This window comes from Setaria viridis, chromosome 2 (genome assembly GCF_005286985.2).
Source record: "Setaria viridis chromosome 2, Setaria_viridis_v4.0, whole genome shotgun sequence".
NCBI classification, from domain to species: Eukaryota; Viridiplantae; Streptophyta; class Magnoliopsida; order Poales; family Poaceae; genus Setaria; species Setaria viridis.
Window position 1 is genome coordinate 39,586,380 of NC_048264.2, and position 14,197 is coordinate 39,600,576.

The 14,197-nt window shown below is 45.7% G+C and overlaps 2 protein-coding genes across 10 annotated transcripts; both read right to left on the reverse strand.

Annotated features, from left to right (window-relative positions):
* Nucleotides 1-186: 186 nt before the first annotated feature.
* On the reverse strand, nucleotides 187-2,204 carry LOC117842582 (small ribosomal subunit protein uS8z/uS8w). Its single transcript, XM_034723064.2, has 4 exons — nucleotides 2,047-2,204; nucleotides 809-952; nucleotides 577-737; nucleotides 187-495 (listed from the first exon to the last, which is right to left on the reverse strand). The coding sequence occupies exons 2-4, from the start codon at nucleotides 939-941 to the stop codon at nucleotides 397-399; spliced, it is 393 nt and encodes a 130-aa protein (XP_034578955.1). The 5' UTR covers nucleotides 942-952; nucleotides 2,047-2,204; the 3' UTR covers nucleotides 187-396.
* Nucleotides 2,205-2,391: 187 nt separating this feature from the next.
* Nucleotides 2,392-9,745, reverse strand: LOC117842581 (monooxygenase 3). Of its 9 annotated transcripts, none has more exons than XM_034723059.2 (10): nucleotides 9,353-9,745; nucleotides 8,947-9,036; nucleotides 7,553-7,638; nucleotides 6,362-6,537; nucleotides 6,101-6,256; nucleotides 4,674-5,999; nucleotides 4,490-4,561; nucleotides 3,832-3,994; nucleotides 3,416-3,644; nucleotides 2,392-3,181 (listed from the first exon to the last, which is right to left on the reverse strand). In XM_034723059.2, exons 6-10 carry the CDS (start codon nucleotides 5,078-5,080, stop codon nucleotides 2,640-2,642), a joined length of 1,413 nt encoding a protein of 470 aa, XP_034578950.1. In that variant the 5' UTR covers nucleotides 5,081-5,999; nucleotides 6,101-6,256; nucleotides 6,362-6,537; nucleotides 7,553-7,638; nucleotides 8,947-9,036; nucleotides 9,353-9,745; the 3' UTR covers nucleotides 2,392-2,639. The 9 variants fall into 9 exon arrangements, with proteins under 9 accessions (XP_034578950.1, XP_034578947.1, XP_034578948.1 ...); XM_034723056.2 differs by having other exon boundaries at nucleotides 8,947-9,040; XM_034723057.2 differs by having other exon boundaries at nucleotides 8,947-9,255.
* Between the last annotated feature and the right edge of the window lie 4,452 nt (nucleotides 9,746-14,197).

A 14,197-nucleotide genomic window follows, 5' to 3' on the forward strand; every position in this document is an offset into this window, starting at 1 on the left:
TAAATTGAAGGAATTTGGGGCAGAGTTCGACCCAGGAGGAACCATAACGTCATAATTTACAACACAACCCATCTCATTCAGCTTGGTTGAGATATCAGGAGTTCCAAGAATCAAGAATGAAAGCAACACTAGCTTTATAGAGCTCACAAATAACTTCAGCATCAGAAAATCCATGCAAGATTCGAGTAAAGGAACTTGAGTGTTCTTGATGGCAAGATAAAGAATATAAGACAAGCATATAGGTCAATTAACTGCAGGCACATCTCATAACAAGGATCCCAATTTCTGAAGCACATAACACATTCCAGAATCTTAACAAGTCGCTCTATTCGGACCAAAAAAACACAAGCTCAGATGAGTTCTTGGAAGTATCCTAATACTTTCATCATACTCCCTTCAATAGAAGAAACCTAGCACCTTGCCTCCAACATTCTTCCTACGGGCCTCCTCATGGTCCATAATGCCAGCAGAAGTTGTCAGCACAATGTAGCCAAACTGTAGTTGGGAGAAAGCACAATTAGCACAGTTGAGTTTACAAACAGAGGATGCAATCAGATATATAGAAAAGAAACTTACCTGACGAGATGGGAGCAGCCTCGCAGTCCATCCCTCAATCTCCTTGACGCCAACATCAAAGCGAGGGCTAATGACACCACATTTGTTTAGTCTTCCATTCAGTTCCACCACAATCTTCCCAGCACGGTGGTCATCGACGTATTCAAACTCACCAATGTAGCCTACATGATGGAACACTAATCAGGCACATCCTCCGAAATAAGCAAGTGAAAGGAGCATATTGAGAACTAACCATGACGCTGCATGACGATCAAGAACTTGATGATAACCTTAGACGATGGCCTGATCATGACCTGCCTTTTCCCCCTCTTCTCAGCATTGTACATGGACTTCAGCGCATCGTTGAGCACACTGACCCTCACCATGTTGACCTTACCTGAGTGAAACAAAAACAGCTGTAAGGGTCCCACAATGGAGAGTAGCATAGGAAATAACCATTTACATCTACACAACACAATCATTGGTACAAGGACAGTACAGCCCAGGTCACATGTCATTACATTCAATACCAGAATTCATCTAATAACCGCAAATCATTTATCACTAGATTAAAATCATGTATAGAACTATGGGTATGGCATAATTCATTAAGCATTACTGTTAGCAGATAACAATAAATTTCTCTCTTCAACCGCTCTGATTTAATTGAAGCATTAGAACAGAATCACATGATCCCAACTGTTAATAAAAAATGTAACAATAACAGATTATCTGTGATATCAGCTTGGTGATTGTAAAACAAATAACTACTCATCACATATGCTTTTGTTTGCAATCAGATTGAACAGGCTGAATCCAGTTCATTAAGAACAGGCCATCAAATAAACATTAGTACTACCCCTACCCAACATGTTCCAAATTAGCAATTAGCCCACCATGATCAACAAGAATTAAATTCTTGATATCTAATTAACCAGCGCTCAACTGATATCTACACTAACCAGCCTTCGACAGGATTTGGGATACCAGTAAACCACCCACACAGCTGATCAGCAAGCAACAAGTGCCTGCCAATACAAAATCTAACAACACCCCACACTGTATGCCATCTTTCAAACGTCAGGATCCAAACCTCCATAATAATCTGCTACACCGAATGCGATCTAAAAAATCCCTGCGTCCAGAGCAACTGGACAAAATAGCTGCTGCCAGAGGCACTTGTTCACCAGCCAACTAAACAACATCCCTGTGCCAGAACCAAGACTAAACTCCATCCCACCAGAACAGCAAAATTACAAGACAAGCTTCACGGATTATGCAGAAGCGCAACACCGTATGCAACCTAACAAATCCCTAAATGGAACGCACAGGAGCATCAGAAAGGGAGCTGAGCTACTAGTCACACGACTCATACACGGCCGGAGCAGGAGCATTACCATCTCACAGCGAAACAGGATCAATGAGCGGATCTGAACATAAACAACGCAGCTGAGGAAGGGAGGATGGCGGGGAAGGGACGCGGAGACTCACCTCGACGGACGGCGGCACCGCGAGGAGGGTGAAGCGGCGGCGGCGGCGCGGGAGAGGTTTGGCAAGGCTAGGGTTTGGCCCGGCGCGAGGCAGTGCTGCTTATAAGGGCGGCCGCGGGAGCGAGGGTTTCCTTCGTGGCCGTCGGATCCTGCGTGTGACTCCCGCCTCGGCTAAACCGCAGCCGTCCGATGATAAGGGGGTTTTCCAACCTACTGAGCTCGCGCTGGTTCGCTCTGTGGACGTAGCACTGGGCTGGACTGGACCCAAAAGCTCTTCAAAGACAACATGACAGCCGTTTTTTTTTTTTAAAAAAAAGAGACAAAACATGACAGAGATGTCCAGCAATTTCAAGTGCAAACCTAAGGCCTGATGCTTCCTTTTATGTGAAAATTCAAAAAAAAAAGAGTGTTCCTTCTCCCTATACCACTTATTTGTCGTTTAGCTTTCTTCCGTAAAAAAAACATAATTCAGTTGCTTAGACCTTATACATTTGCTATACACTAATCTTTGAGCCAACGATTACACTATGTATCAGTGAGCAGTAAAAATGCTGTAAGGAGTCGGACACTGATCTATACACTGTAGGCTTTCGATCACGGCGACTGCGGCGCCGGCTCGATCAGGTCGCACTCGAAGTTGGTGTGCTCCAGGAAGGGGCCCAGCCTGACGAGCCTCGGGATCACCACGCCGTCGCGCGCCGCGCACACCGCGGGGTTCTCCCACTGCACCAGCGCGCCCACCAGCCCCGCGCGCGCCGTCAGCGGGAACACGCGCGCCCACCGCTCCGTCTCGTACGCGCGCATCGCCGCCTCGACGACGCCGGCGCCCGCGCCGCCGCCCGCGGCGGCGGGCGCGAGGCGGCGCGCCAGGACGACGGCGTCCTCGAGCGCGCAGCAGGCGCCCTGGCCGAGGTTGGGCGTCATGGGGTGCCACGCGTCGCCGGCCAGCACCACGCGGCCGCCCCTCGACGACGCGCCCGGCGCCAGGCCCGGCCAGAGCCACCGGTCCACGAGCGGCGTCCGCACCACGGCGCCCTCGGGCGTGCTGCGCATCACGGCCAGGAGGTCCGACGGCCAGCCGCGGACGAGCTCCAGCGCCTCGCTCTTGAGCGCCACCGGGTCCGTGATCTTTGGCCCTGCCAGGAACACCATCAGCAGCAATGCCATGCACGCGTTGTCAGCAAGTGATGGGCTGATGGCTATTGCAGGCTTGCAGCTGCCATTTAGTCATGGCCATGCAGTGCTAGAAAACTGTTCACATTCTTTTATCTTCGTGTCAAAATTGCAGACATTTTCTCTTGTTTCTTTTTTATTTAGTGAAGCTCGGATGCTGGATCTGTGGAATCATAGCATTTGTGGTGTGAATATACCTGGATCTTGTCTGTTGAAGCAGATGAACCAGTAGACTTTGGTAGGGGAGACGGGGACAAAGCCGGCACGGACCCCTCGGCCGTAGATGTAGTTCACCTTGGGCTCGAACGGCTGGCCGTCGGCGTACTCCGCGAGCCCCCGGAACGCCATGTGCCCGACGTACCGGGGCTCCGAGAAGCCCATCCACCTCGCGATCGGCGAGTTCACGCCGTCGCAGCCGATCACAATCTGTGTGTGTGCCGCCACAGTTTTCATTTATGTCAAAAGGGTTAAAAAAAAGACCTGCTGATCTCTATTAGCAGGGTACCTTCAGGATTATTCAAGCAGTATCTGAACATTTCTAACTCAGCATTGCTTGCCCTTTGAATGACTGAGTATGAAAACCAAATTTACTCGATGAATCTTTTGCACTAACCTTGGAGAGAATTTGTCTCCCATCCTCGAGTTCCAGCAGGGTGCCATCAGGCCCTTGCTCTGCAATTGATTTCAGTTTCGATGAGAATGATATCGTGCCTGGTGGCAGCTTAGAAGCAAGGGTCTCGAGAAGCACTCTTCTTTCCACCGCTCGCACTTCCTGCCTGTCCAAGTTGCCAGCAGAGGGATCACTCAGTAAATAGTCAGCATGCATACATTGCATATTCAAAATCGAGCACTAAGTTCGAGTCTGCAGTCAGAATCGGAGCATAAAACTTGACAAGTTGACTGTAAAAGTACCAAAAACAGTAGAAAACTAGCACAACCGTGGGGAACTTCTGACTACTATGGCATGATTGACTGAAGCAGTCAGTGGTAACAACCGGTTCAGGCTGATCAAACACTCTCCTTGTCCTTGACAGTCAAGGGGAGTGTGTGATCTGTCAAGATCTCAAGGAGAGTTTGTGATCAGCCTGAATCAGTTGACCATTATTTGCAGAGCCCCTTTGGTCCAGAGTTCAGAAATGCTATCTGCCTGGGTATGCTAAAGTCAGTGACCACTGTCTGATAAACTTATAATTTGTGTGTCTCGTTAACAATCTAGTATGGAAAAGCCACCAAGGATGCTCGACGACAGGAAACGGGGATCGCACACTTACCCGGGGGCTTCTTCCTCGAAGGAGAACTCGCGCAAGTCCCGCCCGCCCGCCGCCGGCGACCGCATCCTCATCCTGCGCTCAGCTGGAACTTCACACATGCAGCTCAGAACACGCAAAGTTTTCCATGAACACAACAGAACAACAGTAGCCTGAATCGATGGTTTCGCGCGAGAGAGGAACGCACCCCTGGATGCGGAGGTACTTGGCGCGGAGCTCGTCGGCGACGCCGACGGCGTCCAGCACGCGCCACCCGTTCTTGAACAGCGTCAGCGACGTGCCGCCCGCGCGCAGGGCCTCGCCCTGCTCCAGCACGGCCGCGCCCACGCCGAGTCGGCGCAGGGCGAGCGCGGTGGCCAGGCCCGCGACGCCCGCGCCCACGATGACGATGTTCCCCTCCGACGGCGGCGTTGCCGTTGCCGAGGCGGCCACGGCAGCCGCGGGACGGAGGCGTCGCCATGGACGACGCCGTGGAGGTGGAACGGAGGAGGAGCAGTGGCGGAGCTGAGGAGAAGAGATGGAGGTGGCAAGTGCCATGGCGGCGCCGCGGCGGCAGGTTATTTTTTGGACAGGGCGTGAGGGAACCGGCGCCATATGTGACTTCCGGCGAGAGTTTCATGTTTCGAGAGCTGGAGGGGCTGGAGCCACATGTTCCTGACCGAGAGTAAGAGAGCAGGCACAAGACACGTCCACACACATGACTTCACGGCCAGAAACTTCTTCACTTAAAACTTCAGAAAGAGCTCAGCATTCTTCTTTCGAACTAGGTCTGTGCCTGTGCTTTGCTACGGACAAAATAAATGTAAAATTCATCATATCCTGAAATGACAATTTGATTTGACGAGCGTTAAGCGGGGATCGTTAACCCTAGGGCGTGCTGTTGAGCAGTTGATATCGGTACGCCGCAGTGAAGTATAGTTAAGAATTGGCTTAGCATATTATCTAACCCTACGGGCACAAATCCGTGTCACTAATGTCAGATCCCTAATTTCTAATGAAAAATAGGCAATGTCTCATGCTTTTTTGGCTCTAGATTGAGACCCTTAATTAAGAACTGTAGTTTATCTTTTTTAAAAAAAATATATATCATGGTACATAGCAACAAAAGTTCAGCAGCCTTCAACTACTGCCATGTTTTCGAGTTGCTAAGAAAATTGCTTCCATAATGAAAATTTTACTACATTAATAATCACTATAATCTTGCAATCACCAAGGCCTACAAGGTATTCAAAATAAGGCGCACCGCTTTCCAAACTAAGCTTGCTAGCCTCATTATGATATCAAAGTGCTATTTCTTTATGAACTAAAAAAGGAAATATAGTATCGTAGCAATTGTAGGCTCAAATTTCATTCAGCTATGACTAAACTGGATTCTGGGTCAACCTGAACATTGTACATTTGTACATCTGCAGCATGTTTTAACTGACGCTCACAACATGGAGCCAACGGTGGTACAATGCAAACTTCTGATAAGGCATATCATCCTTGAGCAATCCCTTTCTAACCTGAAACACTGCAAAAATTGGTAGTATCCTTTGTGCAATTAACCAATCCGGGAACCATTAGTAGACAAAAATGTTTAGAAATAGATTTTACAAAAAATTCAATTTCTACCTTGGCATCTTGGACATGGCAATCTCATGATTCTCGATGCGTCAAACAACTGACCAGAGGCTGGAAGTATGTTGCTACCTGGACCTGGACAGCAGCAGCAAAGCATTGGTGCGACCATGGCAATCGGCAATCAGCCATAAACCAATATTTGACAAGCTGCACAAACACACCATATTGAATTTTCAGAGAAGCTTAACTGAAGCATGAAGAATAAATATAGATTACTGCATCTGAAAAAAACAGATTTTCATAGCAGTTCACCATATCATGACAAGTTGAAACGTAAGAGATGCGCACGAGAAGCAATTCTCACAGCAGTTCACCATATCACTCCTGTAGTAGATCGATTGGCGCTCTCCTATATTCAACTCTCCCATATTTTATTCATATCAAACAACTACCAGCAGCACAGTTCATCTAGCTATCCATCTTCTTTCCTACATTGCAAACACATCATGAATTAATCAAATTGGAAGAGCCTTACTGCACAGCTATCATAAGTCCATTGGCACAGCTATTAGACCCAAGCATATGGAAAAAATCAGGCTAATTTAAAATAGTACAGGCCATTTTTTTCATTGGAAAAAAGAGCATATGGAGCAAAGATATTGACTTCAATCTAAACATTAACAAGGTGGCATCTAGAAGGTAATGAAAAGCTTCTGGTTCTCACAAGATGAATAATACACGATTGCCGATAATATCATTCAATACATAGAGCGATTACAGCACCATATGCTGTCATTTTTCTTGCCATGCTTCATGTAGCAACCTAATCGACCTGCCATGAAGCTGTCATTTTATTGGCAACACGTCGTGATCAAACTATTTTGTGATGCTGCAAAAAGATATATTGCTCCAAGGACAACAATGGTAAAATAAACACAATCCCCAAGATGCTATTTAGTTTCAGAAATAAAAAATACAAGCATTAGGTCTAAGATCTACGCACAAATATGAGTATTCCCAGAACCTAGTTTAGAAGTTAGAAACTTAGAATAGAACAACTGCTGGCTGTTGCTACTGTTGCTCCTCACAACTGTCAATCGGTTATAGAAAAATCTCCAAGATGCTATCAGTTTCAGACATAAGAGGTGCTCACAGAAAATCTCTAAAATTGATAACCACTTGCGCATTGAAATTATCTTTTAGAACGTGAGGCTAGCAGATATGAGTTTTGCCTGGCAGATATGAGTTTTGCCGGACCCAACATGAGGCTACTATTGCTACTACTGCTGCTCACAACAAAGTAGCATCTACAACTTAGTAATGACTTGCAAGAAGTAGTAGCCACTGGCGCAGCCACATCATGCACAACAAAGCTGCTATCGGTGCCAACAGTACCAATTATTTGGTCCCATGTAATCATAGCAGAAAAATCATGCCGTGAGTAAGAGTGAGATTAAAGAACTTCGTCAGGCATCTAGTGTGCGACCTAGACAGATTACATACCTCACAGCTTGTGCTTGCAGAACTGCTCCATGTAACTCATTCAACATTCTCTGTTTCTGGTCTTTGAGCAGCTCCATCTGCCTCCTCTGCATGAAAACACAAAATTTAAGAAACATTATGTACACGTCTCAGATTTACAATTTTGCATGTGTATAAATTCTAATGTCAAATCTATGGCTCCTATTTTATTTAATAGTTCAAAGGTAATATGTACATTTTGAACACAATGCTTCTAATTTTCAGAAGCACTAGCAATAATAACTGCTAGTCTATTTACATGCCAAAATAGTCTTGTTATAACATGAAAACTTAAAAGATGTGATGTCAACAAATAATTAACTTCTAATTTTCGTAGCAACACAACACCTCCAGTAGTCTGGCATAGATGTCAGGTCACCTAAGGCAGTATGCCAGGTCAGCAGGTATAAGACCGTTCCCATTACTGCTATTAAAATTTCAATGAGAACTCTCTGATTTCAAGTGCAGAGATACTACATGACAAAGAAACCCACAACACTAAATCAGTTACCACTCCAGAAGCAAAGTCAGTCATCCATGACATTTAACAATTAGCCTTTATAATCATATCACAGACCACTCAGAAGCAAAGTCAGTCATCCATGACATTTAACAATTAGACTTCATAATCATGTCACGGACAAATTAAGGGGGTGTTTGGATACAAGGTACTAAACTTTAGGAGGGTCACATCGGATGTTCGGACGCTAATTAGGAGGATTAAACATGAGCTAATTATAAAACCAACTGTAGAACCCCTATACTAATTCGCGAGACGAATCTATTAAGCCTAATTAATCCATCATTAGCAAATGATTACCGTAGCACCACATTGTCAAATCATGGACTAATTAAGCTTAATAGATTCGTCTCGCGAATTAGACTCCATCTGTGCAATTAGTTTTATAATTAGACTATATTTAATACTCATAATTAGTATCCAAATATCCGATGTGATAGCTCCTAAAGTTTAGGAGGGTGTTTCCAAACACCCCCTAAGTTGATTGGGGGCCAAACCTTCCAACCCCTATCAACAAAAACCCACAAGGAAATCACCAAATCATACGAGGACAGCACTAACCAAACAAGCAGGTTGTATATTAGGATCCATCCTTGCAGCTTTAAATATTCCTGCCAACTAACAAAATGGCAACAGCTAATAGCCCTAAAGGTCTCACTTGAAACATCAATTGATAAATGGTGAATTATATACGACACATTTGATATTTAGATGCTTATGCTAACAATTGCAGCATCTGCGGTATGAGGGAATACAGATAAACAGATTGGACATCTGCGGTATGAGGGAATACATATATATCTGATGGAATGAGTAAAACGGAATGAGATAGAGAAGAACTGCAGGTCGGGCTTACGACTGGTAGTGTCGGTGAGTGAAGGATGCCGCCAGCCTCGAGGTGCTACTGCCGCCACCGCTGCGCGGGGTCACTTGATGTGACGGGTAGCTTGCTTCCACATAGCCAAAGAAAACACATAACTTTTCTAAACCTCATGACTGTTCTGAATAGCACATTTATTTTTAACAGTAACATGAATCTACTTATGGAACAACAAGAGGAAAGCCATGGGCATGGGCTTCCATGCGGACAGTGAGGAAAAAAGAGCCATGACCATAAATCTATTTCCAAACACCAAGAGCACTACCCGAGAATCCTTTTCTGCAGCTAATCATTCAGTTACAGAAATGAATTCAGATTCACATCAAGAACAATACAGTCCTCTATGAAGATGAAGACTAATAAATTGCAATCTTACTCTTACCGGTCAATTGAGGATGAGCAGCTTGTCCTCTCTCTGATGCAGCGGCGGATGCTCGCCGGCTGGAGTCCTGATGTAGCTTGAGGATGAGCAGCTGGAGGCAGGTATTGAGCTCGATTGAAGATGAGGAGCTGGAGGGAGGGATTGAGCTCGACTGAAGATGAGCAGCTGGAGGGAGGGATTGAGATGTGGTGACCCAGGGAGGGAGCGGCGGCGGGCCGGCGGCGACGCAGGGAGGGAGAGGCAGCGACACAGGGAGGGAGTGAGGGGCGACGTCCCGGCAGCGACGCAGCGAGGGGTCGGCGTCGGGGCTGCTGGTTTTTTGAATGGGAGAAGGATTTGAATTGGCGATGCAAGAGGAGGAGGAGGCGCCCCTGGCTCTGCCGGGCAGAGACAGGTATTGGCGACGCGGACGCTGGCTTCCTTTTAGTGGTAGAGATTCTGTCAACAACTCAATACTACTGAGTTGATTCTGGCAACTCAGTAAGAGCTCAGCATTCTTCTTCAGCAGACGAGAGTATATCTTTATTTAAACGTCCAAAAAACATATTTTTGGCAATTACTACGCCTGTTTGATTCTGGTAAAGAATCTCACCATTTTGAAAAGAAGTGGGGAAAACAAACTCGGCAGTTCCCACCTGGCGACATGCAAAAGCTCAAACACTCCTTGAACGCAAATCAAACTGCACCTAAGGGCACTTATAAAACTAAAAGACCCAACTTGTTGAAAGCAAAGCCAACAAGTCCTTTGGATGCTAGCGCTAAGGTTTCCTATAAATTGCACTCAGTGATTAATAAATTTTCAATACGTATCCTAGCTAACCAACTCTGACGTAAGGGGCACACTTATATAACATATAGTAAGTTTTAGTATTAAAAACTCTCTGTCCAATAGCGGGGGAGGGGGGGGGGGAGGGACCCTCCACAGCACTGACAATAACATGATATGCATAGTAAGCTCATAAAAATTGTGGCGTAATGTACAGAATTGCGACGGCTCTTATGTTTTTTTTTTGAAAGGCCCGTTTTGCACTGTCCAACCATTGAATTCAAACAGTCACAAAAAGAACCTATGTAAACAACCAAAACAAATGAAGCTCATGTCCATTACTTGCAGCTTCTAATGCTGCAGTAGTAAGAATGTATTTGATTCAGAATCAACACTAACATTTCCTGTAACTGGCCATGGTACCGGTGGAAGATCAAACTGCAAGCACAACAGATTAACAAGCCAAATAAGAGCATACATGAAGGAAATATTAAATACTTAAATAGCATTTCAAGTTCTGTTAGTCAACCGCACAACAAGTACACCATAGTAGCTATCGAACTTCGAACTAGATCAACCAGCCCAAGAGGTATTCAGTACAGACAAATTTATTGTACCAAAGGCAAGATTTTAAGACCACTGTAAACATCTACAAACTCTTAAAACATCATTAAATCTTAATCTTTAATGCGCCATCTCCATGCCTAAGTCCAGCGCCATCTTGACGCAGCAGATCACCAACAACATTAAGTTCCCCTTGTCGCTGCGTCGAATGATAGCATAATTGCTCGTTAATCTTCTATATTAATATAAAAGAAGGCAATATAAATCTATATGATCAGGGTCCTATGGAGGTGAGGTTGGCCTATCTTCCACGTTTTGCAACATACAGTGACTGCAATATTTTTAAGCTATGCCAACTTCATATGTCAACCATACATGCAAATCAGTACCATGCATGATTAATTAGGTCAAATCCATGTGTTACCACTGTACAAGAACACCACAAATCAAAGAGAGATGTATCTAACTCTATCAAATATGGAATTTCGTTGCCCCGTATGCGATGGTTGGAGCACTAAACAGATGGGTTGCAAAATCAATAAGGAGGAGGCGGAATTGACTGGCAGGCAGTGGAAGATTGAGTTGGAGAACCGATAACGGCAAATCCGAGCAGGAGATGGGTGAAAAGTCGCACACAGAGGGTCACCTAAGTCAGGAAAAGATAAGCAAATGCCCTCGGCGTCATGCTCTGGATGCAGGCTGGCCCAAACGTATAGGAGGCCCAGCGAGATATCAAATTGGAATAGGGGTTTCATATGTTTCAAAAAACAAGACATGAAGAATAATAGACAACTTAATGGGAGTATGGGACTCCATACAATGTAATTTGCAATAAAGCGCAGATCCCCTAATCCTAATTGTACAACCAGCTAGTATGAGCTTGCTATGCAAACCAAGAAAAGAACGTAGTGTTTGATCATTAGCAAAGCTAATCAATCAAATGTATCTAATTGAAATTGTTTTGATGAGTGTTAATTACCTGCCGGTATGTCAAGGCATCTGCATAGCTGACTGCTTAGAAGCGCGGAGTCCCAAAACATGTTCGATGCATCGACACAAAAAGGAAAGCAAAACAAAAGAGGTAGTCCCTACGCAGGAAATGTTGACAATGTGAGTCACACATCCACTCAAAACAGTGGCTGATAGCCGCGGCGGCCTTTCACTCGCTAACGTGTGCACATCAATTGCCTCTGCAGCCTATGATACACAGGGAGAGGATGGTGAGCGGTCTGGCGACCTCCGGGTCCTTGACCCGCCGGTGATCGCGGCCTTCCTCCCGCGGTGACCACCCGGTCCCGGTGTCCACCCCCTTTCCTCCCCCTCCCCTACCGTCGGTGATCACCCGATCCCGGTGTCCACTTCTCTCTCCTTCCCTTGGGTTGGCTTCGAGTTTCAGATTCTACCTAGCTTTTCTAGCTCTACCTCCTTCTAGGTTCACCGATAGTTTCTTCGGATATTGATTTGCGTCCGGGGCTCAACTTCTCGACCAAGGTACGATCTCTGCTTGGTGCTCGGATCACACATCTCTCCACAGATGGTGCCCCAAGGTTCTGGCTTCTGGCTTCCTTTCCTTGGTCACGTTTGAAATTGACTGAGGAAAATATGGGGTTTCTTCTCCAATCGGTTCTTGGTGGATCGGCTCCTCTTTTTGCTGCAGAAGAGATTGATGATTGGGTTTTTAAATTCAGTGTTTCCTCTAAAGAAGTTGGGTTGCTTGTCTATAAATTGGATTTTTTTTTCCAGTGTGCTGATTTTAAAGTGATCTTCAATCTATGGAATGATCAGGACTTTCAGTTTGCAAAAAAGGTGATCGCAGAGGCTTATGGCACTCACTTTCCCTGGAATCATGTTGAATACAAAAGGTCAAGAAAATCTTCATTGGATCAAGCCTCTCATCCAGGATACAATCCCTTAATGGGAGCAAACTCTATCCCAGTCAGGCAATCTGGCATGTCTAATCGACAATCCCCATATCATCAAGTGTATCAGAAATTAGCATTCAGTCATCTTGGTCCTTGTTTTGCTTCGAATTTTTCTGGTTCTATGAAGAACACAGACGACCTTCAGTTTCTGGTATTGACTTGAGCCTAAATTTAGGTCGTAGTAATGGCTCGGCTTCATGAAGGGAAATAAATGTACAACATTCAGTTTTGGCGCAGGATTCAAATGAAAGAGCTGCTACACCGTTGGGCCATATGCACTGCACCCGCTGCTTGTCTAGTTCTCACTCCCGAGCCAGATGTACTAGGCCGGTCTGATGTGAGCTTTGTTTTCGGTTGGGCCATATTGCAACATATTGCCGATTCCCGCCTCGGTTTCTGGGTCTTTCCCAAGACAGAGTGTTCTCCTTCACTATACGACCAGCAAACTGGAATGGTCTTTGCGTGGATAGATGGTTTGCTAGCAAGCCTTCTATGACTGATGGGACCAGGCTTGGTGCAGCCCCAGTGTTCGCTAGCTTGCAAGACTTGGGTCGCTCTGTCTTGGGTGTCACTTCCTCTGCACCCACTATTACTATTGCCAGGAAATGTTTCTCCCCCTCCGCAGTCACCGGAGACGACGCTCCACCTTCCTTGCTAGCCTCGGCGTCGCCACCGCCGCTATGCTCGCCTATTCCCCCCCTACCTAGGCGGTGAGGCTCCCCAAGGTTCTCCTATCCCTCTTGCTCCTAGCTGCTTTGCTCCTTGCCTCTCCCTGCATTGCGCCACAAAAAGCCCCAACGCTACAGTAAATCCACTGCAAGAATCGAGCCCCTGCCCTGATTCGATCATGGCCTACAAGTTTGTGGATCCCTCCCCCTTCATGCCAAGAGGCTCTCATCGCCAGATGGTGGGTTACAGAAAGCAGATGACCAGAGTTGTCCTTGGAGGACTGCGTAGACGCAACTGTGATGTTGCCATCGTCAACATCGAGCCTTTGCCGGATCAGCATGTATCCTTTCAGTCGATCAGAGATCTTCTTGATGATTTTTTGCGGAATCGACGTAGAGTGGGGTTCCATTCAATATAGCCATGCCCGTTTGGATAAGCCTATGTGCAGTTTAATTTTGTTCATGATAGAGACTTTCTGATTAGTGGTAGTCCCCATGAATATGGAAATTATAGAATTTCCTTTGTTGAACGCAATAGGGACTGGAATAATAAGATTATAACTATAAACTGTGAAGTTTGGCTCATGTTGTTAGGATACAACATTGATTTCTGGTCTAGGGCAGATATAGAGAAAACAGTTTCTGAATTTGGGAGGCTTTTAGTCTGGGAAGAAGATCCTAACAATTTAGCAAGAATTGTGGTCAAAGCTAGAGTTGTTGATTTATCTGAAATCCCATGGTTTATTGTATGCTCTGAAGGTGAGGATTTTGAAGGATATTCATGGACTGTTCAATGTGAAATATTTCAGTATAGAGTGCTAGGAGGAGGGCCTGGGGATGAGGATCAGCCCCTTGATGATGTTGATCCTAATCTATTCGATTTCTTTAGCTATGATCAGCCTAGCAATGCAGGGCCTGCAAATGC